Source organism: Chaetodon auriga, chromosome 14 (genome assembly GCF_051107435.1).
Source record: "Chaetodon auriga isolate fChaAug3 chromosome 14, fChaAug3.hap1, whole genome shotgun sequence".
In the NCBI taxonomy this organism is placed as follows: domain Eukaryota; kingdom Metazoa; phylum Chordata; class Actinopteri; order Chaetodontiformes; family Chaetodontidae; genus Chaetodon; species Chaetodon auriga.
Window position 1 is genome coordinate 14480476 of NC_135087.1, and position 27322 is coordinate 14507797.

Here is a 27322-nt window from a genome sequence, read left to right on the forward strand (position 1 = left end):
CAGTTATGAAAGTTATTGTTAGTTGCAGCCCTGGTTCTGTTAGGCTTTGCAGAGCTACTTCCTGTTTCATTTTTGACCCAGCGTGCTTTGACAGATAGTCCCAGAGGATTGTCCCAGGAAGGACATTTGTTTTCATAATCTGCACATGTTCATGTCTCACAAGAAAAGCACACAAAATCATGAAACAAATACATACTGGCATAACATCAGGAGCTGGGGGACAACAAAGAGGGCTCTGAGTTTATGAACATAATGTCTATAATGAGATATGTGGATCTGTGAGCCCGTTGTTTCGCCGTGGATGGAGGTGGAACTCAGTCCAGTCCTTAGAGGTGCACATATGCAGTTTTCAGTGCATGACGATTGTAATGGACAGTTTGGACGCGTTCACTTTTCTTTTCACTACCACAGAAGGAGATTTAGGTCATGTAGACAGCTGTATCTTTGTTTTTTTTTTTTCTCAGTCTCTTTGTGAATCCCTCCTCTTTCTATCTCCCAGAAACTGTAGAGCCTGATCACGATGTGCACATGGATATTTGCTGGCAGCATCTGGAGGGGGACAACATGTGTTCGCAGCCCCTCCAGGGACGCAGAACTACATACACTGAATGCTGCTGCCTGTACGGCGTCGCCTGGAGTGGACAGTGTGCCTTCTGTCCCAGGAGAGAATCTGGTGAGAAGCAGGATGCGTGTAACTGTTAATAACTCCTGCCTTTATATAAACACATAAACTGTTGTTAATATCCAAAGTATAACTCTGCTCTGTGCTGCTGTATTCAGAGGACTACGCAATTATGTGCAACCTGGCTCGTAGAGGAGGTTCAGACAGTCTGCGAGAGCGGCCAGGATATGAGTATGGTCTCGAGGGGCCGGAGGATCCTGCAGAGCCTTTTGTTACTCCATACTTTGACAGTTATGGCAACCAAGCAGGACCCTATGACATTCCTGAAAGCGTTCCTCTCTTCACCGACAATGACTACAGCGTTCAACAGCCACCTGCCCGTGTCCCCATCCTACGACCTCAGGAGCACCAGCCACAGCCAGTGGATCCCTATGCTGGTGGGTATATGCATCCTTCTTAGACAAGGATGTAATGTAAGGGTTTTCATCACCAGTTCATTGATTTGTATGTATAATGTATGAATATTTGTAATGCAGAGGTAAATAAAATGTGGGTAAACAATGAGCTTCAGCTTCTGATAATCCTAATGTTAAACAGTTGCTAATATTTGATCTCTAAAGACTGCTCATAGCTGACCAGTGATGGTATTACCTCTAACTTAAAGTGGCTATAATTGATATTTTAATTGCAAAGTATCACAGTGTAACTGTGGCGAAGTGGACGGGGTCATTAGTGACAAACCTGCAGAAAGTTCTCACCCAGATCTGCTTTATGGAGTTCAGTGAGTTTCAGCTCATTGTTCAGCTGTCCAGCCTTCAAACTGGCTGTTTGGTTCTCTCTCACTGCTCTCATAGAGTTGTTGTTTTGGCTGCAGCAGGAAACTGTCACGCACTACCTACTCAGACACAGTTAGCGACAGGCTGATGAACATAGATGAGGATAGAGGAGAGCCAGTATTTTCCCTCAGGAGTTGGTAAAGACCAGAAAGAAAGCTAGCAGAGAGTGAAAATCCGACAGATAACAGACACATGACTCACAATGAAAGCTCATGTTGCTGTCTAACTGCTGGATCCGTGCATAAGCAAATGTTTGCTACCAAGTTTCCCAGTTCAACTTAAAGGTGATGGTAGGTCAGTGTTGTGTTCACACCTTGTTATCTCTGCCCCCAAGTGGCCATAAAATCAGCTATACCGTCCGTATTCATGAAGACTCCTTTTACACTTTTGCTGAGTAGTTTAGAACAATACTTTAAAAGCTTGTGCTACAAATTAAATATATGTGCTGCAAAGTAATCACTGACTTTAGTAAATGTATAATTTTATACAGATGCAGCTTTAATAATTCTGAACTGTATAGTTTATGTAAATACTTAAAGACAGGTGGGTGAGCTCGCCATTAACGGCCCCCTCTAACTGAACTGGTTGTGTACTCTTCAGGAAACCTCTGAGTTCATGCAGTTCTTCATGAGGATTTCACGAGGATTTAAGGCAGTGTGGAGATTAAGGAGCCCATCCTGCCATGAGATTTCCCACCAGCCTCTGACCTCCTTGTAGAACGAAGCAAATAAGAAAACGAGGGTCTTTTCCGAAACAACAGCAACACAAGATTTCTTTCCATGTTTCTTTATCCAATCAGAGCGCTACGATAGCTTCGAGGGTCTGCGAGCGGAGGAATGTGGAATCCTGAACGGGTGTGAGAATGGCCGCTGCGTCCGTGTGCGAGAAGGTTACACCTGCGACTGCTTCGACGGCTACGAATTCGACCTGAGCAAGATGGCCTGTATAGGTGAGTTCTCTGCCCTGCATCTTTTATATCTTTCTCAACAGACCACCCACATTTAGTTTTTCCAAGTAAAAATGTTGAGGGACTTCTTAGAATAAATGCGGAATCAATCACTTCGTTTAATCTGGTTTCAAAATGTGGTGTTGAATCTTGAAATCAAACCGCAGCGAGCTTCAGGTTTAAGCCTTTTGGAGCCAGGTGGGATTAATTTCAGTGAGGTAACTCGTACTGTATGCTCAAGCTCAAGGAGAAGCTTTGAATTTAACAACCTTGCATTAAGCTATATTTTATGGTTCACTAATGAAAGCAGTGTACTCTTCAAAACCGCTGTGTGTTACCCTTTGGCCTGAAATTCCCTTGTCACACACTGCCAAGAGTAAGGAGGCCTTGAATCGCAGCCACTCAGTGTATTCCATGAGATATTGTATCTTTTAAGTGTGCTCTGTTTGTTTTGTAGGAAAGTGAGACTGTCTTGTTGTAATGAAACACTATGATTACAGTATTCTTTCTGCATACAAGCTTATCAGCTCCAAGGCCAGACGTTTTCCCAAGGAAAATTATTGAATTCCAACACCGTGGAAACATGTGGGAGCCATGCAACTTGTGCCTTGCCTCCTTTTAGAAATATCACCACTAGCGATTCCCCTGCAGAACATGACATAAACAGAAGGAGGGTCATTTGAGATTGACTGCCATGAAATGACAATCAGACCTCCCATACTGAACAGGGGGGAAGAAAAACCGCTCGAAGGCCAAAAGGAAACATAATCCGATGCATTGTTAATTTTTACCGTCACTCCCAACAGTTCAGCGCTCGAGATGGCCGGGAATTCGAGTTCACATCCTATCCAGCCAACACGCAACATGACTGCATGTTTGACTGAAGATATACAAGATGAGATATTATGCAGCATGTTATTGGGCTGAGCGAAAGCCGCGTAGCGCCAAATGTGAACTTCAGTGGAACAAATTTAAACACATTTGTTTGTTGCTCACGAGATCACATCAGGTTTTCGGCAAACTCACATGCAGATCCATTCAGGAGCTTTTGATCATGTGACATGATCTTTAGCAGCACATGGAGTTTGACCAGTTGTCAGGGATTTACACAGGAGTGCAACTGTTCTAATTATTTTCATAATCAATTAATGTGCCCATTATTTTCTCGATTCATTGTTTAGTCAAATTGAACGTCTTGTTTTGTCTGATCAACTGTCCAAACATCCCAAAAAACTCACTTTATAATTTACTATAATGTAAGATGAGCAGCAAATAGTCACGTTTAGGAAGCTGAAACCAGAGAATATTCTAAAATATTGATGGATTATTCAAATAATTCTGATTTGAATCGAAATTTCTTTTGGTCAACTAATCAATTAATCGACGCCCAAACTTCCTTTTCTTTTGGGCATTTTAAGGACTTTTATTCCCTGTTAGATTGACAGTTTCAAAATCATTGATTGTTTGAGTTTTGACTCCATCTGCTGATGACGTGCTGCGATATGATTGAGAGCTCCAACACAGCTGCTAAATGAACCTTGAGGTGAGGTTGTATCCAAGGTCAAGACTGAGAATGAGCTTTGTAATTCATAGAATGAAAGATGGGGAAGAAGGAAGGAAGGGAGGAGGGAAGGAGAAAGGATGGAATAAAGGCAGGAAGGAAGGAAGCAAAGATAAAGTGAAACAGAAGGAGGGAAAAAAGGGAGGAAGAAAGAAAGGATGGAATCAAGGAAAGAAAATAAGGAGGGAGGAAGAAAGGAAGCAAAGAGTGTTAGAGTGAAATCAGAAGCCCAAAGTACTTTAGCGTTCCAGTATCCCACCACAGATGTGGCGCAGGCAGCTGTTTCAGCTGTGAAATCTCCCCGCTGACTAACTCGTCATGTCTCCTCTTCCTGCAGACATAAACGAGTGCGAGGACATCAGCGACAAGGTGCCCTTGTGTCAGAACGGGCAGTGCACCAACACGGAGGGATCGTACAAGTGCACCTGTTTGCCCGGCTTCGTGGCCTCTGCCAAGCCACACAAATGCATCCCTGCGATCCCAGAGTCCGAGCTCCGGGAGGCAGGAAACTGACGCAGTGACTGTTGGAGCGCCGGCTTCTCCTGCTCCCTCAAAAATCACCTTACACCCCTCTGCCCTTTTTCAGGGCCTGGCACGAAACCTCCAACAGTAACGCTGAGACGTCCAAACTCGTTTCCCTACATGACACACACACACACATGCAAAAGCACACACACGTACATTCAGCACAGAACACATTCAGATGCCCCTTATACACACTCAAGAGGACCAGGAATTGTGCAGTGAATGTATTACATGGGATTTAGTATTCACCAGATATCCATTTGCCTTAAAGGGATTTTGTGGACTGATTTTTTTTTTTTTTTTTTTTTTTATTCAGTGACCCCAGGCAATTTGATATGCAGATATATTTTCCACATTATTTTCTCTGTCACTTTTTTTGTTGTGTTATTTATTTCATTTACATGACGGGCCTCTGCAAACTAAGAAAGCGACCTTTTTCAGAGGGCACACTCGATTCCTCTTGTTTTATTCGTCTCACCAGTTAACCTCAGACAGCGTGGGGAGATAATAAATGTTTTTTTTTTTTTTTTTTTGTCAAAGAAGGAATGTCATAAGAATTCAGCCACTCATAAATCAGCTTGTGCTTCACTGTCAAACCCTCTCACCAATGTTATCTTGCTCAGTCATTGTAATTAGCATTGACTGTGGACTCGATGGATGCCAGGGCTGACACAACATCAGAAATTCACGAGAGAGCTTTTCCCACAGCGGCTTTTCCTTTCTATTCTTCAAGATTAACTACGAGCTGAAGAATGTCTGGACCAAGAACCGGGAAGTCAACGTAGCCAAACTATTAAAAACTTCAGCCCTTACGTGGACCTAAAAAGACTGTAGATGTATATGATGATCTATGTAATGCTTTGAAAAAAAGGTGCAATAGGTATGACCTGCCTTCCTCTGTTTGACACCATTTTTACAATCTTAATACCAGCAATGAAGTAGGAAAACATGGACTCAGTTGCTGCTCCTGATCTTTTTTTTTCTTTTTAACAGTATTAATTTGTTTTATACTTATACTGTAAAAACCGCATATGTACCATGACTTAGCGAAGTTTGATTCCAGGTTCGAGCCTAACTTCTGAAACGACAGGAAGGCTATTAGTTGAAATTATCCACAGATATCAGTGCTTTTATGTATCAGTGTCACACGGGCAAAAGGATTTTTACATACACCTGCAATGCAATCACATCCCAGATCTCACATCAGACCATTCCCATGTGTGCATCTCTGAATGCATGTAAAGACAAAGGCTTCGTTGGAGAGGTTTGGTATATTTTGTACAGATCTAGTACTATGTATTATTTTTGTTACATATTCTCTTAATGCATCATAGCACAACCAATATTTTGTTTGACATAAAGCATAAAATGTAAGAAGAATCTGGCATTATAGCTTTGTAGATTTATACATGTCTGTAAAAATGTTTTTTAAAGCATATCTTTTAATGTATGAGGAGAGTGGCTGACACTGTACCAGAGGAACTGTGTGTATACCCTGCCCTGTGGAGCAGAATATTGAAATATATTTTTTGGAAGTGGCAGCACTGTTCTACTTGCAGACATTTTGTCTCTTCAAGTTCATTACAAAGACAATGCTTTTTGAAATGCAAGCACCAACTTCTGTGCATCACAACTTTACAGCTAAATCTTAGTAATTGTGAACATTATTTCTTTTAGTCTCTGTTGGATCCATATGTCATGAATGTATCATGGACAGAATCGGCCTCCTCATTTGGTTTCTGAACTCCCACTCATCATGGTTTTTGTCTTTTATGCTCAGGTGTAAGAGACTAATGGCATTATTTGTCTAATGGACTGAACTTCTCTCAAGAAATCTCAGCAGCACAGAAACAAAAGTCTAATTCTAACTTCGGTCAGTGACTAAAGCTCACATGCATTCATAACCTACAAACCTACAGGTGTACAAATGACGTGTTCTGCTGTGTTCAATTCATCGCCTGAACCGGACCAGAAGTCTAACATTTAGGTAACAGATGGAATATTTAAAGTCTTTCAAAACCACAAATAACTTGAGATAAATGTCTTGTTGTAAAGCTTTGGTCATTGGAAATATCATGCTCATTCATTTTGTTTACCTCTTGACTGTAATCACTACCAGTCATCAAAATAAAAACATAAAAAATACCAATCTCTTTGACAACTTCTTCTTTTATATACAGTTTGTTACAAGTACAAGTACTCTGTTACAAGTAAAAGTTCTTTACTCGAAGTTATGTAAGTAGATTAATTGTATTTATTACTTAATTTAAGTAAAAGTGCAGAATTGCTAGCACCAAATGTACTTTAAGCTATCAGAAGGATTTATTATGCAGAATGACACCTTCCAGAGTGTTATATTAGTTATTCGTAATGTTATTAAAGTATCATTTGGTATATTAGCATGTAAGCAAGATTTTAAAGTGGGAGCTGGTCAAGGCAGACCTAATTTTACACTTAATGTTCTGTTGGGTAGTTTTAATCTATCACAATGTAAAATCTAAATTTGCAAGTGGTTATAGCTGCCAACAAATGTAGTGCAGGAAAAAGTACAATATACAATAAGGGTACATCAAAACTGTACTTATAGTAAAGGTGTAATTAGTTTCTTAGACTTTATATCCTCTATAGTCTCACATGTGGACTGGTCCCAAACAATTGTATTAATAAAATCACACATTTGAATGATTTTAAAGAGAAAGAAAGAAAGAAAGAAAGAAAGAAAGAAAGAAAGAAAGAAAGAAAGAGACAGCATTAAATGATTCCTTATACTATATCTCCCTCTAGTGGCTAAATAGAACAGCACATCACAGATTCCGCCTTTCCAGCTTTTCCATATCGTTTCCTCATTGGTTAACCGGGAACGAGGATATATTCCAGAAGGATTCTGGGAAATTGTGTTTATCCTGCCACGGCGTGCCCACATGAATAACACAGCGGAATACACCTCCCAGAACCCACATCGTTCCGTACGTGTTCGGTTGTCACGAGCTGCGACTATGGATGCGTAAAGAGCTGCTGCAAGCTCTCATGCTCTCGCTGTGTTGCTAATGTACATGTTTGAATAATAATACAGAAATTTGAGGCGACAGAGACCATTTGTAGTTTGTCAGCTGCCATTGTTTGGAATGACGCCATTGGACGAGTGGATACTCTGTTAGAAAGCAGCAAGCGACGATAAGCTGGGATAAGTACGTTATTGATGAAAATGTCTTGATAGCTCGGCAGCAGTGGCACACATACTATGTCTGATCATTTCAGTGGGAACGGTGTGACGTTCACTGTCAGCATCGCCTGTTTTGGCATACAGTGTTAAGAGCAGCTACTTTGTGCTAAGTTTGTTAATGCTAAATGTAGTTATTTGTCCCAGGTGGCACAGACCCATCATCCGGTTATCACTCATTAACCAGCTCTTTTTATTATATGATAAGGTAGTGTTACCAAAACATCGGACTTACCTGTCTTGGAAGAGGGGGTCTGGTCATTTTATTACAGGTTTATCTCCTAATGGCAAAAGAAAAATGCACAACACAATGGAACAAAACAGGGGACCCCTCAACCCTGCGACACAGAAAGATTTGTCCCACCTCAGAAAAGACTTCACTCACTCCTTTGTCAAAGGACAGAAACAGTCAAACTGCCGGACACTCATTAGGAGGTGACACCCAGTCCTCAAATGGGACATGTGCTCAGTTTTCCAAAGGGAATGTCAGTAATGAGCCCCCAAGCAGGGTACTGCTGCTGTTGGTGCTGGGTCTGTCTCTGTCCACACGCCTCTACAAGATCACAGAGCCCCCCCATGTGTGGTGAGTAACACTGCTCTGTGTATGTGCATGTCTGCAGGCTTTGTGCATCCGGAGTGTGCCCTTTTTTTTTTCTTTCTTTAAATGTACACTCATGGTGTTGCAGCTGGGATGAGACGCACTTTGGGAAGATGGGAAGCTACTACATCAACAGGACCTTCTTCTTTGATGTCCACCCTCCTCTTGGAAAAGTGAGACAGCAGACCATCAGAGTAATAAGTGTCTTCAGGGAAACCTCTCTGCCATGAGCGCTGATCCTCTCTTCTCTGTTGCAGATGCTGATAGGCCTCGCCGGTTACATGACCGGTTATGATGGAACCTTTCCTTTCATAAGGCCGGGAGATAAATATGAACACCACAACTACTGGGGAATGAGAGGAGTAGGCCACTTTCCCGCACTAGAAAACCTACACTTGTCATTAACCATGCACTTCGAATACATACACTCACAGACATGTTGAGCTGCTGATGTGTCCGTCCTGCCTCTTGCCTTCCAGTTTTGTGCCGTGTTGGGCTCCTTTCTCCCCGTCTTCGCCTACCTCATAGTACTGGAGCTGTCTCAGTCTCACACTGCTGCTCTCATCTCTGCCACCCTCCTCATATTTGGTGAGTAGTCATTTAATTCTTTAAAAAGGCTGACAACTCAAAAACATAAATACACATACAGATTTTTGGAGTGGAGAAGCAGCTGTTCAAAATGGCTTTTGTGTCTTTTGCTGATCTTACTTGCGGTGCTTTTGATATGTAAGGGCAGTGTCAGATCATTCAGAGCATCGGGTCATTTATCATGCTGCAATAGGGAGAATACATTTTTTACTTAATCTCGCCCTCCTGACAGACACCGGCTGTATCACCATTTCCCAGTACATCCTGCTGGACCCCATACTTATGTTCTTCATCATGGCAGCAGTGCTGAGCATGGTCAAGTTCAAGCAGCAGAAATACAGGTAGGACACTGCTAGAGCTGTTATTTGAGTTCTTCTACATTGTCCCATGTAATGCAGCAGTGAAACGGTTAGTGGATTGATTAATTAATTAGTTGGTTGGTTGCTGCTATTTTTCTGACAGAATAAATAGTTTTAAGGCCTCGTTTTGGACTCTAGTGTCTGTCTTGGTTTTGTGACTAAATGAGAAACTGATCACTAGAAAAGATTAATCCATATGATAAGAAAATGTTCCAACAGGAACAAATCTTGCTTTGTCAGAAGGTTTAATAGGTGGTATACAGGCATAGCATGAACTGGAACTTTTGAAGCAACACACTCATTTGAGTCTTCTTGCTTGCTGTTTCTTACAGACCCTTTACCGCCTCCTGGTGGCTCTGGTTGGTACTGACAGGTGTGAACCTTGCTGGGGCATTGGGGGTGAAGTTTGTGGGTCTGTTTGTCATCCTGCTGGTGGGACTGAACACAGTCTGGGACCTGTGGAGACTTCTGGGAGACCTGAGCCTGTCACTGGTAAACAGCAGCATATATTTAATGGTGCTGGTAACTGATGGTGTTGATGAGTAATGCGGGAGGTTTGACCTTATTTTCTGGCCCCAGGTGGACATTGCCAAGCACTTCCTGGCTCGGGCTGTTGGACTTATCCTGCTTCCGCTCTTCCTCTACGTTACAATATTTGCAGTCCACTTTGTTGTGTTGAACAAAAGGTGTGTCTCGTTGTTATGTTGTGGATACAGCGTCATTGCTGCTCCTCTCATAGAATACTGCGTGATGACGCCGATTCTTTGTCTGAGTAATAATGATCCTCTTTTCTCACCAGTGGACCGGGAGATGGTTTCTTCAGCTCAGCCTTTCAGTCCCGTCTCATCGGGAACAACCTGCACAATGCGTCCATGCCGGAGTGTAAGTCCCAAACATACATGTGACTAAAACCACATGATGCTGCAGTTGTGTTTACTGAGATACTAATATGAAAATGGAAAAGGAGGTCAATGAGAAATGTAACTATTACCTTAGTATGAATGAGTCATGTCTTCACAAAGTGACATATCAGGGGTCCTGCAGTATAATAGGTTTGTGTTATTGTTTATCTTGTTTTTTAATGATGTGAGGCAATATCTAGTTGTTCTTCTGATGCAGACTTGGCATATGGGTCCACCATTACAGTAAAAAACCTCCGTATCGCTGGAGGCTATTTGCACTCTCATTGGCACTTATATCCGGAGGGAGTGGGAGCAAAGCAGCAGCAGGTCAGGCTACAGAGAGCTAAGTGTGAAGCGTTCTCAAACAATAGTAAATATGCTGATATCTGTTATTTATTCTATATCAAGTATTTTCCCTCCTGTTTCCTGACAGGTGACAGCCTATCTCCATAAGGACTACAACAACCTGTGGCTCGTTCACAGGCAGGGTGATAATGAATGTGAGACCATGGGGTTGAGAAATACCAGCAGACGTCATAAGAAACTAATATATGAGCGTCTTACTGATAATCTATTAATCTCTTTGCAGCTCGATCTGGGACGCCTGATCTGGTTCGTCATGGGGACATCATTCGCCTGGAGCACAAAGAGTGAGCATCACGACTCCACAGAGCAGTGAAATGAAAAAAAAAAAAACATTATTTAATGATTAAATGATTCAGTGCATGTCCGTGTTTTAATCATGTAACTTTTCCTTGTCCTTTCAGAACAACCCGTAACCTTCACAGTCACCTCCACGAGGCCCCTCTGACCAAGAAACACTTCCAGGTCACAGGCTATGGCATCGTGAGTGGGTCCGCTACATAAAGCCGCACTCAAAGGAACCCTTCACTGCTGAGCTTTCCTTGCCATCTTCAGCGTTAATAATATAATAGACTCTATGTCACATCTCCACCTTTTACATGTTCTTAGAATGGCACAGGCGACACCAACGACCTGTGGCAGGTGGAGGTGTGTGGAGGCCGGAAGGGTGACCTGGTGAAGGTGCTGCGTAGCAAAGTGCGATTTCTGCACCGAGCCACCGGTTGTGTGCTTTACTCCTCCGGCAAGACTCTCCCAAAGTGGTAAAAACTGGTCTCCTCTGCTCTGACTTCACCTCCTCTTCTGTTCAAGGTTGATTGTGTGTATTGACAGAAAGTTTTGTTTGTGTTCAGGGGCTGGGAACAGGTGGAGGTGACCTGCAGTCCCTACCTGAAGGAGACTCCAAGCTCTCAGTGGAACATCGAAGATCATATTAATCCCAAATGTACGATAAATACACTCCCTGCTCTCCTGTTTTGTTTTTTTTTGGTATGACATGATGTCAGACGCTAACCAACGTGTTTCCTCTTGTGTGTTCTGGCAGTGCCCAACATTAGTTTGTCTGTGCTGAAGCCCCATTTTCTGGAGATCTTGCTGGAGTCCCACATCGTTATGTTAAGAGTAAGAAACGATGAGAAAAGTCCATCTGTGCTCAGAGAACGTGTTACATCAGAGAGCATTTATTGACACAAGTAATGTCTTTTTAGGGGAACAGTGGCTTGAAACCCAAAGACTATGAGATGAAGTCAAAACCCTGGCACTGGCCCATCAGCTACCAGGTGGATTGAATGATCTACAGGATAAAGTTCATTTTTGTAAAAATTCAGATTAAATGCATAACTGCTTTTAACTGTGAATGGTTCGTTTGTCTGAAGGGATTGAGGTTTTCTGGAGTGAATGACACAGATTATCGTGTTTACCTGCTGGGGAACCCTGTAAGTCTTCATTTATCCTTTTGCTACTCTCGTCTGACCGAAGTACATCAATGCGCTGATGATTAAACACTGGTTTTCAGGTGGTCTGGTGGATGAATCTGGCCAGTTTGGGACTCTATCTGATCATGGTGGCAGTCGCGTCTGTCGCTCTCCACAGAGGTTTCTCACTGAGCCAAAAAAGAATAGGTATGATTGTTGGCAGTGGTGCGATGGTTGCAGCATCATTACAAAGAAGATTTGAACATCAAGTGATTGTTTTGTTCTTCACTCTGTCTTTCAGAGCACTCTCGTGTGCTTAAGAGAGAAGGAGGACTGCTGCTCCTCGGCTGGCTGCTGCACTATGCACCTTTCTTCACTATGGGCCGTGTACTCTACTACCACCACTACTTCCCTGCAATGCTCTTCAACAGCATGCTAACAGGTACCAAACCCCACTGCGTTTTGGTTACCTGTGTTATACAGTAGACCCGATTTATTGAAAGTGTGAGGGAGAGTCGAAGGGGGAGGGCGGAGGGGGAGGTGTGAGGCAAAGATACTACATAAAGTCATACTTCTTCTCTGAGTCACAACCTCACCGCCAGATATCATTAAATCCTCCACACTGGACCCTGAACTCAGAACTTGCCTGAGAATCATCACATTTTTAAGTTTTGTTCAATTTCAAAGAAACTCAGTGATATTTGTCTGTACGTCCACAGGTGCATTGTAAACAAGAACTGCTAATAGCTAATTCTGCATACTTTTGATCATCACTTTCACCTAAATCTAAACAAATACTGCTTAAAAATGTTAACTACAGCTCACTGACTCAAAGGCAGCATCATACTACCTGTTAACATTCCCTGTTTACTTGTTTTAGAAACTGTAATTCCAGGTAGCATCTTGATTTGCCTAAATCATAACAATAGGAGTGGCAAACTGTCTTTAATAATACCCTTGTTCATGTTGCAGAATGAGTGTGTATATCTATCAGTTTTGTCTGGTGGGGGGCCCACAGGGTCACACTTTGAAAAGCCCTGATACAGACAAAGCAGTGGTGTTGGTCATGGGGTCCTGCTTACAGCATTCTGTTTGTTTTTCACAGGAATTACATTAGACGTTCTGTTTGAAAGCGCTGACCTGCTGCTCCGCCCACCTTATTCTGATTGGCTGCAGAGAGTCGCCCTGACGGTACTTCTGTTGAGTGTTCTTTACAGGTGAGATGACCTGCAGAGTAATTACTGTGAAGGAAAACATTATTGTAGTTTGTGTTTGATGCCTGTTGCATATTATGAGGTTTCTTGTGATTATACATCCCCTGATACACCTGAACCCTTTTAAAAGCCCCCCAAAAAACATATCTGCACTCCCCTCTGTCTGCTGTGAGTGTAGATGAAGAGTGTAAGTGATATTAAAGTAATAGTTTTACATAAGATTTGTCTGAGCTGCAGTTAGCTTAGCTTAGCACAAAGATTGTAAGCAGGGAGAAACAGCTGGCGGGGTGCTGTCCAAGGGTAAAAGAAAAAAATCAGCCTACCAAAACCGACTATTTAAAGCTCACTAATTAACACGTTACTTTGTATTTTGTTTCCATTTAATCGGTAACAATTGAGATAAGGTATTAGTGAGCTAACTGATTAGCTTATAGGCCTCCTGATTTTACCGTTGAGCAGAGCCAAATTAGCTGTTAGCCCCTGCTTCTGGTTTTTAAGCTAAGTTAAACGTTGTTGTAGCTTAATGTTTAATGTACAGATATGAAAGTGGCAGCGACCTTCTCATGTAACTGTTGGCAAGAAAGCGGATACACATTTCCTTACCTATTCCTTCATCAACTGTCACATCACTTAACACTCCTGTTGTTTGTCTTTACTTTTTATAAATAATCATTCTCTGTCTGTCAGTTTCTACCTGTTCCATCCTCTCTCCTATGGCATGACGGGTCCCCTGGCACACGAGCCGGGCAGCGCCATGGCTGCCCTGAGGTGGATGGACTCCTGGGAATTTTAATCAGCCTTGCACGCAGAAGAAAATAATAATGTGATGTATAAAAACTGTTCTTATGGTCGTAGAGGGTTTACACAAACATAGTTTTCTTAAGGTACTGACTGTACACACTACTCTGAATCTCTACCTGTCCAGGTATTTGTCTTTACATTTCCAAGTGTTGTCGTCTGTAATGTGTAAATAACACTTTGTAAGACAGACCTAAATCAGTGCAATATGAATGCCAGAGTGTTGTGGAGTTTTTGAAAATAAAGATGTGGAAACTAATCTTTTATCGAGCTGCCTTAACTCACAACACATCTCACATACTGGACTTATACTGTATTTGTATGTGTGGATACTGTACGTCATAATGATAAGCTGAAGTGCCTGAAAGGAGGAAGTGAAAATACATTTGAAACGTTCTAATGCTGCATCTCTCTGTTGGTCAGTTTTGCAGAGACTGTATTTTTGTGTGTGATTGTCCTGATCTTAGTGCCCGTTGTTTTTGTATTAGTACTGTCCAGTACTGGCTTCTGTTTTTACAGTATAACACTACTTTCAGTGTCATATGTACATCTCAGTATGATTAATAAACTATGATATTCTCGTAGTCTGTTCTTATATTCATGCCATCAATAATTAAGCCTGAAACAAGCTACTTCAGGAAACCTTTTTTTATATATGTATTTGCTGTACTGTTGCATGAAGTATGCATTGTTATTACTATTTTCTTTAACCAACTTATCTCTTCTTATGTACCTTAAAACAGCATAAGAGCTGTCTAAACCAATAAGCAATAAGACCAGTTCTGATTGGTCTGACTTAGCTGTGATCCTTAAATTATTCTGGACTGGTCTGTCAGTGTGGGAGTGATGACAATTTTCATTGTCAGTTACAGCTGGAAGGGCAGAAGCAAAAAATGGACACACACTTAAGTGACTGAATAAAACCAGCAGGAAGTGTAAATTTCTGCTCACAGTCTGATTCTGTCTGAGATGCCGTTACATTATTTATGAGTAGGGAATGTATGTATATACCACAGAAAATAGAAACATAATTCAATAGCTAAAAAACATGAAAGGAGATTAGATTGCTTGACTTGCTGCTGTATTAACATTCGTGTAGCCAAAGGAGGCGGTTACGCTGTGAATGTCAATGTACAAAATCTATTTTTACACCTCTGGCTTCACCTTGACGCTGTCTCACCTGGATGCTGGTGTTACTGCCAGTAAACCAACGGGCCCCCTGGTGGCGTGTTTGTGAAGTACATCCGCACACGTCAACTCCAAGGACGGCTGCTGTTATTGGTTGTCGTTTATCACGTGTTTATTCTGAAGATGGCGTCTCCAAATGGAGGTAAATTCTAATTCCTTACCCTGCTATCCTGTGTATAAATTGTAAATTTGAGATTATTAAGGACGTTAAATCGTCAGCGAACTCGTTGCTGTCTTACACGAACACCCAGAGACGACGGAGCACACTTGTGAACGCTGTATTTTTACTGTTTGGAGATGTTTTTTTCCGTTGGCTAAAGCCTTCACTAGCCCCAGTGTTGAGTCTAACCAGTGTACAGAGACACACCGCAGACAGCAAGCTGGGACCCTCCGTCCGGTTTGACCCACACAGCTCAAACTGTGGCTGCTGCTAGCTTTAAGCTTAGCTACCCGCGGAGGCTCACTGCTGTACTATACACAGACTGAATCACCTCTATTTACATTATGAGTAACAGTTACAGTGTTTGTTTCACAACATGGTGATTCATTATGGGTTTTAGTGGCGGTGGTCTCTCACGCTTTGCCTCGCACATAACCGTATTGTTTTTATTACAGACTGTATACTCGTATTGGGTTTTTAGTTCACGTTTTCACAGTGAAGTACTGTATATATGACATTAACCCGTGTTGCCTTCATGCCCCTGTTAGGATGCAGTTGTCTAACCCTGGTTACTAATCGATTTACATAAAATCAGAAAAGCAGAATATACATAAATGAAGGCCAGCGGTAGAATGTAACTGAGTTTATTTACTCAGGTAACGTTACTGTACTTGACCACAATTTTGGGGTACTAGTACTTAACTTGATGATCCAATTTTATCTCACCTTATATTTCTACTTCGTTTATTTAATAACTTTATTTACAGGTTACTTTGCAGGTTCTGGTGAATAATACAGAATATAATCCACAATTCAATTGTGATGCAATCTTGCAGATTAAGATAAATTTTTATTGATCACCAGAGAAACTCACAAGCTACCCACCAGATAAATTACATGAAGTATTTAAAATAAACCCCACCTTCAGCTGCTGCACCTTAAAATGATGTACACATTAATGCATTAGTAAGCATCATAACCCAATAATATCATTAACATTATCACAATCTGCATAATGAGTGCTTTTACTTTTGGTACTTTAAGTATATTTAGAAGAATACTTTTGTAACTCCTGAACATTTTCTTCATAAAAACTGCTCCACGTTCACTTTGTTTCATGACTGAAGTGGAGTTTTCTCTAACTTCTCTGCTTTATTTTTGGGTGTCAAACTGAAACTGTTAAATCAGTTCAGTGTCACAAGAGGTAATTAACATGTTAAACTTAAATTTTTATGAAGATTAAATTGTACAGTGATAATATTCAAATGACTAGATAAAACATGGGGATAGTTCAGATTTTGCACAGAAGCAAAGCAACATACTGCCGTGAATGGGGTCAGCAGCAAAACATGTTTTAACCACCTAAAAAAAAAGGCTCACCTAAAAATCTCAATATTATTTTAAGTGTGAGCTATATTTAGAACATTTTCACTGTTTTTCCTTCCTGTGACACAGCCCTTTTCCTTTTCCACCACATTTTCTCAACCGTAGGACCTTCACCTTCCTACGCAGGCCGTGTGCTCTGTTATCAGCTGATCAGCTGTTTAGGTCAGACTTTCAGTGCTTTATGGAAGAGACAACAAACACAACAAAGTAGAAATGAGCGATCATGACAGCAGCAATGAAATGATGTTGACTGTGGACTCTGGAAAGCTAGTTAGATTGGTGAAAATACTCTAAATATTGTGTTCACTTAAACTGATTGTTATTTTTTAGATGGGCCTTTTTTAGGCAGCTAAACAAACCCGTGTTGCTGCTGACATTGATCACAGCCGTACACTGCTTTGCTTCCGTGTCAGTACTGTCTGCTTCCAAACTGGGGATGTGCCAGCCGCCACTCAGACAATGGATAAATGAAATGAAATGAAAATGAATGAAATGTTAAACATCCAAAATGCTTTCCGTGTCGTGACAGGTGATGATTTTGAGTCCTCTTTGCTGAGTTTTGAGAAGCTGGACCGAGCATCACCAGACCTGTGGCCGGAGCAGTGTAAGTTTAATCCTCCCCGCTCTCCACTTCTTACTCACTCTTGAAATGTGTTTTATGTCGTTAGAATCTTGATTCTCCTGTGATCTCTCATACAGTGCCTGGAGTTGCAGAATTTGCTGCATCTTGTAAAAATGTGAGTTTGATTGACAAACTGGATAATTAAGTAGCTTCCACACACTGTAATATATATATGCCTGATCTATAAATCTGTCACGAGTTGTGTACTGAGACCTTTGTTGTGTATTACATCACAGCCCATCACGAATTCACCCCCCAAGTGGATGGCTGAATTAGAGAGTGAGGACATTGAAATGTTGAAAGGTAAGTGTTCGTTTGTCACATTTTCTGCCCACCTGCAACAAGACTGTGGACGGAAACAACATGTCATCAAACATTCTGCTGAAACTGCTCAAAGTTACACGTCACGAAGAGTTTTCATGATGGTCGCTGTTAACTGTGTGTAGAGCTCGGGAGTCTGACCACCGCCAACCTGATGGAGAAGGTCAAAGCACTTCAGAACCTCGCTTTCCAGCTGGGATTAGAGGAGTGTGAGTACACGAACAGCACAAACCACACAGTGTTCACCACAGACTGAATTTGTGAAACAGGTGCAGAGGTGTTGATATAATTGATTTCAAAGGGTGTCTGTTTGTTGCCTCTTCTGATAAAACCTGATTAAAAAGCTAAGTGACAGGAAAGCAAACACACGGGCAACATAGTCTCATGGTACCACTAGATGGTGCTCACAGCCTTTCCGTGTTGACCCAGTGGATTTCACAGCATCCTTGTGCGCTCATTCAGAATCCAAACAGTCTGACTGCACATATGCGTTTTTATCAAAAGAGAGAATGAATGATGTTGAAATCAAAACTTGAGACATTCAGAGTCACACACCTATCAGACATCAGCGATAAATTGACTCTGAGGTCTTAATTTAGGTCAAATGTTTGAGGTCAGTGGTGTTAATTTGGAAAATGGTAAAGAAACAAGGGCATGCCCGCAAGAGCCCATACAACAAGTGCTCAAGCATTTGATGGATGCAAAATCTAGTTTTTAATCCATTCCCCACTGCCTCCATTGTCATAATCCTTATGGAGTGTGGATTAGAGAGATGTAGCTAAGTGCTCATATTTTCCAAAGAGAAAAATGGGTTTTTATTTTTCCAGTGAAAAGGCACATAAGCAATAAAGAATTGTGGTATAGGACCCCTCTTACTGCGGTGACATATATGAATAAATGCACATTGATTTTTTTCTTCCTAAGTCAGTTTAATTCAACCAACATGCCTTTACAAAGTACAGGGATATAGACAGTGAGGTGAAAGAGCAGTTGAGATGTTGCACTGCGGTCTGCTTGTAATGAGCGCACCGCTTTGTAAAACTCTGTAAAGACAACCTGTACTTGATAATTTGGAAGGGCTTTCATGAAATTTGAGAGATGCATAAGGTGGAACTTTTTAATTATCTCAGGAGTTGACTCCAGAGTGACTGAACTGTTATGCACAAATATCCAAATAAACAGACCACAGGAATCACAAAAGCCTAGATAAGAGTAACTACATATTCACAGACCACAGACTGTGTTGCATGTGTTTTATTAGCATAAGCCACAAGTCGCAAATTCCTTTTGCTGAAAAAGCATCTAATCTCCCTGACTTCCCCAGACCTGGAAAACCGTGTAAACTGGCTGGTAAAAAGTTGTTCGCTGTCACAGATGCAGGCCTGCAGGCTTTGCAATCATGTCATGTACCTCGGGATGACGGGACACAATGATGGTTATTATTGGTGTCGGAGCAGGCCTGTAATGGGTGCCTGTTTAATGCTCTCTGGTTTAATTTTCTCCTTTTCCTGGCTGTCAGGGGAGGCCTTGTAAATCTCAGCTACTTTTTCATCATGTTTGTGCACTCTTCAGTACCCGTAAACGAGACTCCGCAGAGGCACGGCAGAGCGAGGGCAGGGGACAGGATTTACTGCCCCTCCCCCTTCAACATGTGGACCATTAAAGAGGAAGCTGGTTAATGGGCAGAGCACAATCAAGCAGTGAAAAGTCACCCACCCTGCTGCAGTGAGAAAGGAGACCTGGACCAAACGTTATTACAGGACCATTTTCATATGCCTAAGCAGCAGTGGTGTTGGTTTCTGCTTTTTCTTGCAAATTGTGCAAGGTGCACATTCTGCTGTATCCTCATGTTTGTACATATGTACTAACATGAAGAGGGGGGATGTAACACATCCGTAATTCCCCCCAGCCCACCTCCCACCAACACCCCCAGTGATGGCTGCGTGACGCTGGCCCGGCCAAGTCCCACAGGGGCTTGACGCGTGCCTCTTCCTCAGGCCCCAGCTGTTACTCCACCCCATGATGAATGCCCCTGTCGTGGGCCACTGAGCACGGGCATCAAGCCCCGAGTCTCTGGGGAAAGCTGAGGACTCTGATAAGTGCTGTTATTGGAGGTAATTGAAAGCTGAGTGTTCCTTTGGGATGAGCACCGAACTGCAGGAGTTGGTGATGGTGCTCTATCACACTTGTGGGCTCAAGGCTACTGAATACCGTTTAACACTTATATGTCTAGGGCATGCCGTTAATTAGGAAAGGTTTCAACTCTAGACTCGAAGATGGGACTCTTCCTTTTTTTTTCCTCATATAGACTACCTGCCAATCAATATCAGCCAGCATGAGTCTCATGTTTTACCCCTAAGACTCACGTTTTAATGCCTTTCTTCATCATCTGTGATGTGAAAACATCAGATTTCCGCCCAGTCAGAGAAAGTGAAAGCATGTGTCCTGCTCATAGTTCAGTTATAAAATCCCAGCATCTCTCGTGCTGGGCTGCTGATAGCGCTCCCAGCCGAAGAGTCAATCACAGTCGACGGCAGTAGAGGAGGTTGTACCGCCATCTGGTCCCAAAGCAGTGCAGCCGACTTCACTGACGCTCATCACCGAAGCAGAGAGCGTCAGAGCCGCACGCCCCTGCCACACGCTGTCCGGCGTCACGCTCCCCTCTCTTTCTATTGCCCTCCTCTGCTTCTACCACAGTGAGTTTTGTGGTAATTTTTCAGCCTGCCGTGCTGTTGCTCCTAATGATGCAGCTAAAAAACAAAATTGCGTTAACTCAACTGACAAAGTGGCCGTCGACTTTGGGTCTTCTCTACAGATCACTGGAATGATTGACTTTTAGGGGGCGGCCCCTCTCAACACATTAATTTAGATTTTTGTTTTACAGAAAACAAACTGAAACCAAGTCCAGAAGATTACAAAACTTCTACTGACAATCTAACTACAATGACTGTAGGCCTGCGTAAAGTCTGAAGTTTACAATTTAGGCAGAAATTGTCACAACATGTATATAATTAAGATTAAGAGTTTAAGTGAACTGTGTGTCACATGACATGACTGGACAGGGCTTGAATAAAAGCTAAGAATGTACCATTTATAATTAAACACATTGTAGTAAAACATTAATAAAGGTCCTTAAATCAGTCCTTACAAGGATAAACACCAGCATTTAAAATGTTCAATTTATCATGGCTGAGTCGCTTCCTGAGCTGATGACAGTGGCAAAGCTGCCACTCATAAGTGTTACTCATACTAAAATATTGCCTGTACCTTTTGGTAAATGTTAGCTGGATTTTGCCACCTTGAGTGGTACCAACATCTTGTCTTTTCACCCAGAACACATTAAAAAAATATACCACTTTTTGAAGCCAGAAACATGCAGGTGACGTCACCACATGGTCAAAAACGTGGAGATCAAGCTAAAAACAGCGTCACTCAGTGTATTCTGGGTGAAGGACCACCTGTTGTCTCTGATGCAGCACCTGTGATGCCGCCCGGCGTAGACCCAGGCTGACCCCTGTTGCGTCTCCCTGTGTGAAGGTGAGACTGAAGGTTGCCCTGTCCTGACAGCTCCTAATGGGCCCCCGCATTCACCACCACCACCACCACCTCCTCCTCCTCACCCTTGGGATCAATCTCGGGCCTATTAGAAGCACGCTGCTGCTGAATATGATTGCATTCACTGGGCCCCACTGGTGCTAATGTGCCTCCATCAATCCATCAGGCAGGCTGACCGTGGGGCGGGCGGTTATGAAGTGGCTGAGCTGACAGCCGCTGAATGAGGAACAGGGGATGCCTCCCCACTGCCACCACCCTTCCTCCTCCTCCTCACCTCTACTACTCCTCTGTGCTCGTCTTTCCACCTCTCCCCTCTCTCTGCGTGGCCTCATAGCTGCAATGAATGTCAGTGTGGTGAAGCGCCTTTTTGAAGGTGACACCTCGGCTGGAAGGAAAGTGAAAGAAGGATCTAGGATGGCTCCGTTTTTATAATCTGAATATTCAGTAACCTTGGGCCTCGAGAGGTTAGTTCTCTCAAATTGGCTCCCATCTTTTTAATTATCAGACGTGCTATTTCGTAATAGTGTTGCTGCTAAAGTGATGCTGCACTGTTGGAAAATCTTAAGCAGCTCCGCTCATTATCTGCAACAGAATGACACGAGTGGTCATTCCTTCCTTGGTGTAGCAGGTTGCAGCTGCATCTGATGGAGCCTGTCCATATCTTAAGCAGGATCACTGTCGGAGCTGTGTGAAAACAGAGGCAGGCAGAGCTTAATGCACACACTCACACTCACACACCGCTCCTCAGTTCTGCCTGCCTGCCGCCTCCCTGAGCAGATCGGAAATGACACCTCATTTCCATAAAGGCATTAGGAATTCATTGGATTTTCTTTCCCAGCTAATCATAGCGCGGGTGTAAAACCTTTTAGGCTTTTTAATGAATGATTTTTGACTGATTGCCTATTAATAAGGACACCTCTTGAACAGGCATAGGCAGGGGCAGGGGTTGGGAGGTGCAGATGTGTTTGTTTTGGTGTGTGAATGTGTGTGTGTGTCAGCCAGGCGAAAATGCATCGGAGAAGGAGGAGGAGAGGAGGGGTGGGCCCTCTCGGTTGGGACATAAAGAGGAACCAGTGGCTCCCCTGGGAAATCACAGCTCGTGTCTGCATCTTAAATATCCCTGTGAAGTATCAATAAGTGGGTAATTGAATTTTGAACACAAACATGAGCGTCATGTGTATGTGTTGCAGGACGGGGAGGTGCTCGGGGGGGTGTACGCCGAATGTGTGTGCCTATAAGTGTTTCTTTGCTTGTGTGTTTGTGTGTTTCATCTCCTCTGTGTCTCCCTTGTCCCCGGGGAGGAGGGCAGTGAAAGAGGATGTTAAATCCATTAAATAAAGCTTACAGGCCGTAATAGCTGAGCAGCGCTCTGAGATGGGCAGTGAGGGTCAGATAAGTCCTCTTAACTCTTAATGAAAGTGAATTGGGGCAGTCGGGGCCGGGGTCCAGGACTCCAGTTAACCCAGGTGGTCATCTGTCTTTGGAGCTAACAGGGGTCCAGCGGCTCACCGGGAGCGTGCCATCGAGACGGGGGGCTGCGGGGGTGCCAAGTGATGATTACTCTCATTTTATACACAGGGGAGTGGTGGTGGGGGCTGGGAGTGGGCTGTGACAATGACACCCAGATCACTCACCGTAAACGAGGGGAAAGTAAGATGTTACACTGCCGCATTTCCTCCGCATTTACATTTGAGCCACCTGGGATTTTCCAAATCAAAATGATTTGCCCGTGCAGAAAAGATAAATTGCAGAAACATTCAGGTTGCGCTGCAGATTTTCCTACAGTGTAGTTTTAGTCACTGCTGCATAATTGTGGAAAAGGGCAGCATTTTAAATAGCCTCAGGGCATATTTAGCTGCTTGCAGATATAGGTCAATCCCCATTGTTGCAACCTTAACAGCAGTAATCAGGCCTGAATCTGCAGCCAGAGGATTAGTGGGCTGATGTGGGAACTGGGGGGGCAGAGGAGCCTTCAGCAGGCTTCCTCTGCTCCACACTGCCAACATGTCCTCAGCCCCCAATCTGATCATAACCTGGCTAAGCCCTGTTTGTTTACATGTTGTGTCTATTTATGGATGAAGCTGACTTCAAATTGCTTAGATAAAAATGGATTGCAGTCAAGCATGGTAGAATATCTAATATGGATAAAATGATTATATCCAGTACGATGTGGCCGTGTTCACTGAACTGCTCCTTGACTGTGATGGAATCTCACACCAGTTCAGGCTAAATGATAATTAGATAGCAACAAATCAACAGGGCAAGGAGATGGCTCACAGAATCCATACGGTGTTATTTAGTATGGATGGCAGTCGTAACAAGATGCTGATTAACTTAGTGCAAAATTAGTAATTGACCTTTCTAATCAACTAAACAAATCTCTAAGTCCCCCTAATCAGTATTGATCTCCCCTGTTGTATGACAAAGCTTGTGTGTGTGTGTGTGTGTGTGTGTGTGTGTGTGGTTTGAGACTTTCTAACCTCTTCTGTTTATGTAGGTTTTACAAAAATGTACAATCACTGGTGACAAAAATAACTATAGATTTGATGAAATAACGTAAAGCACTGTCACAAAGTGGTGCAGCAGCCTCCGCTCCAAGTGTCAATAATAAGTTAACTGTGGCTGAATTCCATTTAGCAGCTTCAGTTTCAAGGTTCTGGTTTTGCATGCTGACAGTAGCCAAGCTTCCATCCAAATGTAGCACAAATTATGAAAGAATTTGCAGATAATCAGCTGAAGAGAATCAATGCATGTTTCCATCTTGGACTGTTATGCAAACATTAGGAATCGGGCGAATCGAGATAAACAACTGGTGGCAATAATTCTCAAGTCGGGTGCCATTAAACCATTGCAGAAGAAGAGCGTCGGTCAAACCTCTAACAAAAGGAAAAAAAACAAGCCGTTCATGTTTGTTTCATGCATTAATTTGAGGATCTTTACAGTTTACAGGTGCAGAGCCTTCAATGATCCCGCTGCTTACGGCGTTAGTTCGAGTTCGTCTTGCGTTCTTTCCAACCTTTAATACACTGCGATAACCTGCTGAGGTTTGAGTTTTGGTTGGGCTCCTCACCAACACGGAGCCCACCTTCACCTTGCCAATCACAACACTTTTCCCCCATACTTCCTTTTTATAAAAAGAGAGCCACACATCATAAATTGAGCACTGATTTATGTTTAATGGGGTCTTTAATGTGATGGTATCAATGATATTTCTATCTGAGTTGGGGGAGGCTGATCTGCGCCGTAATTAATGAGACGTTCAGTGGGGCGAGGGGTCTCGGGAGGAGTGGCACAGCCATCCTTGATCTGTTTTACAGTTTGGCCTCATCAAGAGATGGAGAAAGCGATAACAAGAGAGCGAGGGGGAGAAGCATGACACATTAAAAATCCAAAATATTAACTGCTTCCTTTTACCGTTCCCAGTGTAACTGCTTCTAATAAGAAAGTGACATCGAGGTACTTGCGGCTTTAGGGTCATCCCAATGTAATTGCTTTCCCTCGCCTAATTTTGATGGCTTGATTTCAATCTAAAGCACCCTCTGCATGTCCAGGGGTGCCTTGATGACTTTGTTTAGGGTGATTTGAAGAGACAGCAAAGTGCAAAATGAATCCATCCCATTCCAATTAGCATCATCTTTAACCTAATGAGGGACACCTCAAGGTGACGTGGCCCCCACGCCCAGATGCACCATTATCGTTCCACACTGGGCAACTCATCTAAATTACTAACTGGCCCGGATTTTTCATTAGCCGCCGTGGGCTGGGGGAGGCGGGGCCCCTCACACCAGAGCACAGATCCTGATCACGTGCAGGCATCATGAAGGTGGATGACTTTGTGCTAAACGCCTGTTTGAAATCCGTCCTCTGTCTGCTGCTCTGTGCTCTCATATTTGTGTGATGTACAAGGTTAGTTAGAGACTGAACGGAGCCGCTCAGGGTGATCTTTGCAGCTCATAAACCTGCAGCGGAGCCGGGAGCCTGATCCTCTTCTTATCTTTAACAAAGAGTAATTGCTGTACCTGTATGGCACCTGTGCAGGGTTTATGATGATGCTGCAGACAAGTCCCTACAGTCTCCATAGTAACACAAGGGTTTGTCTGTGACAGAAAAGCCTCTGCAGTGATTGCTCTCCCAGTGAAGACCTGTTCCACAGCGGGCCTTGAGCAGGGACAGTTCTATTGTAGGACTGTCTAGACACAGAGTTAACGCCGCAGAACCTAGTTCACTGGATCCCACCCAGACATGTCGGTGTTTTGGGCCTTTAACCATTTTAATAATGTGTTTTACTTGCATCACAGATGCCACTGGAACTCTACAGGGTGTGAGAGAGTGATGAGAGCTGGGAAATCTGAGCATTCAATACCATAATGCCAATTATGTAATTGCAATTACAGCAGAATTGTTGGTACGTTCATTCACAGGGGTTTGTAATATGGTCTATGGGGAAAAGTCTATGGATATTATAGCATTTGATTGTAATGAAAAAGCCAAGGAAGCACAGTTGGTTCTGCATTGTCTCCTATTTTATCAAACATCTCCTGACCCCTCAGATTTCTTTTGCGACCCCTTCGTGGGTAAACCACTGGCCTAAAGGGGTAATTGCTGTGATTTATGTACTTCTTACATGAATATTGCTCCTTTGCCTTTAAAGTGGTTCCCTTATTCTTATTTTGTTCGTCATTTGTAACTTGACGCGCCCTTATTCCATCATCACGTTGAGTTGAGGCTAATGGAGACATTTTGCTTTGTTCTCTCTCATCTTGGTGGATTGCAGACACATGAACACACACTCGCATGTACTGAACTTGTACCTCAGAGACGGCAACCAAGCAAATCATAAGACTCTGGTAGCTACATCTCCATTTTATGTTGCTTTCCATGTCCTGAATGAACAGATGTTTGTATAAATTACCTCCCAGTGTGACACTACAGATATTAAATACATGCTTTGCATTACTAAACAACACTCTGAGGTGGTTTGAGCTGCAGGCAAATGTTGTGCAAGACTTCTTTTTATTTTTATTTTACCAACTTATCAAAGGTGTGAAGCAAACTAGAGTCAGGCGTAGGAATAAAAAATCTGGTCCTTTAGCCTGTGCTATGGTTTATCTTGTACATGTGATGTTGTGTCTTCTTGTTTTCCAGCCAGAGAAATGACCAGGGGCAAGTTTCTCAACATCTTGGAGAGGCCCAAGAAGTGACTCCCCCCCCCCCCCACACATACACAACAGGACATGTGGGACTGCAAGGTGAATCTGATCTATGCCTTTACCAATATGATCTGAACATGTTCAGACCTTCACAACAACGTTCAAAGACTTTGCACTCAAACCGTAAATTGAAGCAGAATGCTCACACACACACACACACACACACACACTCACACTGAGGTCCTCGGTGCATCTGTTGTCCTCCTATAGATAGATGCCTTTACATTTATGGAAACTTCAAATGATTTATTACTTCCTCACTGAATTTTTCTGTAGCTTGTAGACCTGCTCTGATTAAATGTTCCCTATTTATTCTCATTTCTATTTTAAACATGATTTACATTTTTTGCAAATTGTGAAGTTGTATAATAAAGTTTTAAAACAAAAAGGTGATTGCCTTTTATTCAAAACCCCCTTGAATAATTAGGTTTCCAGTCGAAGCGGCTAGCTCTGGTGATGCAACAGTTTTCGGAGACTGTTCAACTTTTAATCAGGGCAATAACTTCATGCCTCTCATTCCACAAAGTGCAGCACCTCTGTGGCTGTGGACATGTAAGGAGCTCCGACATGAGAGTGCTTTCCCGGCTACCAGGGCATGTTTTCCATTTAATGAGCATTGGAAGCAGGGTCCCCTACACAAAACATTGCGTAAAAATAATATTGCTCATTGTCATCGCCTTTAATGAGAGTTGACATAATTACTAGGACCATTTCTTTTCTAATTAGCACACTTCGGCTTTGTCGGAGCTAGCGGCCGGGCAAAAAGAGAATCAGACAGGCATGCCGAATGGGAAACAAAAAGAAGTCCATCCGCCATAATTAGGTAAGACAATGCCTCGGACTGTTCTCGGCTGGAGATGTCGCTGGGGCTCTGGCCACTCACTCCCAACAAGTTACACTTCTCCCCAGGCCACTAATAAGCCCCTAATCGTCTTT

General features: G+C 42.8%; 3 protein-coding genes across 3 annotated transcripts in view; all 3 read left to right on the forward strand.

Annotated features, from left to right (window-relative positions):
- LOC143331661 (latent-transforming growth factor beta-binding protein 2-like) overlaps window positions 1-6635 on the forward strand; it is an 80871-nt gene extending 74236 nt beyond the window's left edge. The window contains exons 38-41 of the mRNA XM_076748761.1: window positions 500-673; window positions 781-1059; window positions 2258-2407; window positions 4303-6635. Coding sequence (XP_076604876.1) covers window positions 500-673; window positions 781-1059; window positions 2258-2407; window positions 4303-4478 — 779 coding nt within the window. The 3' untranslated portion in view covers window positions 4479-6635. The remainder of the gene's footprint in view (window positions 1-499; window positions 674-780; window positions 1060-2257; window positions 2408-4302) is intronic.
- Window positions 6636-7439: 804 nt separating this feature from the next.
- Window positions 7440-14528, forward strand: pomt2 (protein-O-mannosyltransferase 2). The gene is made up of 21 exons (XM_076749400.1): window positions 7440-8293; window positions 8397-8481; window positions 8566-8670; window positions 8788-8896; window positions 9129-9237; window positions 9588-9747; window positions 9835-9941; window positions 10055-10137; window positions 10375-10484; window positions 10591-10657; window positions 10747-10807; window positions 10925-11003; window positions 11130-11281; window positions 11372-11463; window positions 11563-11639; window positions 11726-11797; window positions 11894-11953; window positions 12034-12139; window positions 12234-12374; window positions 13038-13149; window positions 13834-14528. Exons 1-21 carry the CDS (start codon window positions 7995-7997, stop codon window positions 13937-13939), a joined length of 2292 nt encoding a protein of 763 aa, XP_076605515.1. The 5' UTR covers window positions 7440-7994; the 3' UTR covers window positions 13940-14528.
- A 724-nt stretch (window positions 14529-15252) lies between these two features.
- lin52 (lin-52 DREAM MuvB core complex component) lies at window positions 15253-26764 on the forward strand. Its single transcript, XM_076747929.1, has 6 exons — window positions 15253-15274; window positions 17208-17282; window positions 17378-17415; window positions 17537-17603; window positions 17747-17830; window positions 26322-26764. Exons 1-6 carry the CDS (start codon window positions 15256-15258, stop codon window positions 26375-26377), a joined length of 339 nt encoding a protein of 112 aa, XP_076604044.1. The 5' UTR covers window positions 15253-15255; the 3' UTR covers window positions 26378-26764.
- Window positions 26765-27322: the final 558 nt, after the last annotated feature.

Excerpts from the sequence above, each read along its gene's own strand:
- pomt2 (XM_076749400.1), top strand. The coding sequence starts at position 7,995 with ATGGCAAAAGAAAAATGCACAACACAATGGAACAAAACAGGGGACCCC. Across the intron at positions 10,485-10,590 it reads TGGGAGCAAAGCAGCAGCAG|GTGACAGCCTATCTCCATAA; the intron begins GTCAGGCTACAG and ends GTTTCCTGACAG. Across the intron at positions 10,658-10,746 it reads CAGGCAGGGTGATAATGAAT|CTCGATCTGGGACGCCTGAT; the intron begins GTGAGACCATGG and ends ATCTCTTTGCAG.
- lin52 (XM_076747929.1), top strand. Across the intron at positions 17,416-17,536 it reads TTGCTGCATCTTGTAAAAAT|CCCATCACGAATTCACCCCC; the intron begins GTGAGTTTGATT and ends ATTACATCACAG. Across the intron at positions 17,831-26,321 it reads CCAGCTGGGATTAGAGGAGT|CCAGAGAAATGACCAGGGGC; the intron begins GTGAGTACACGA and ends CTTGTTTTCCAG.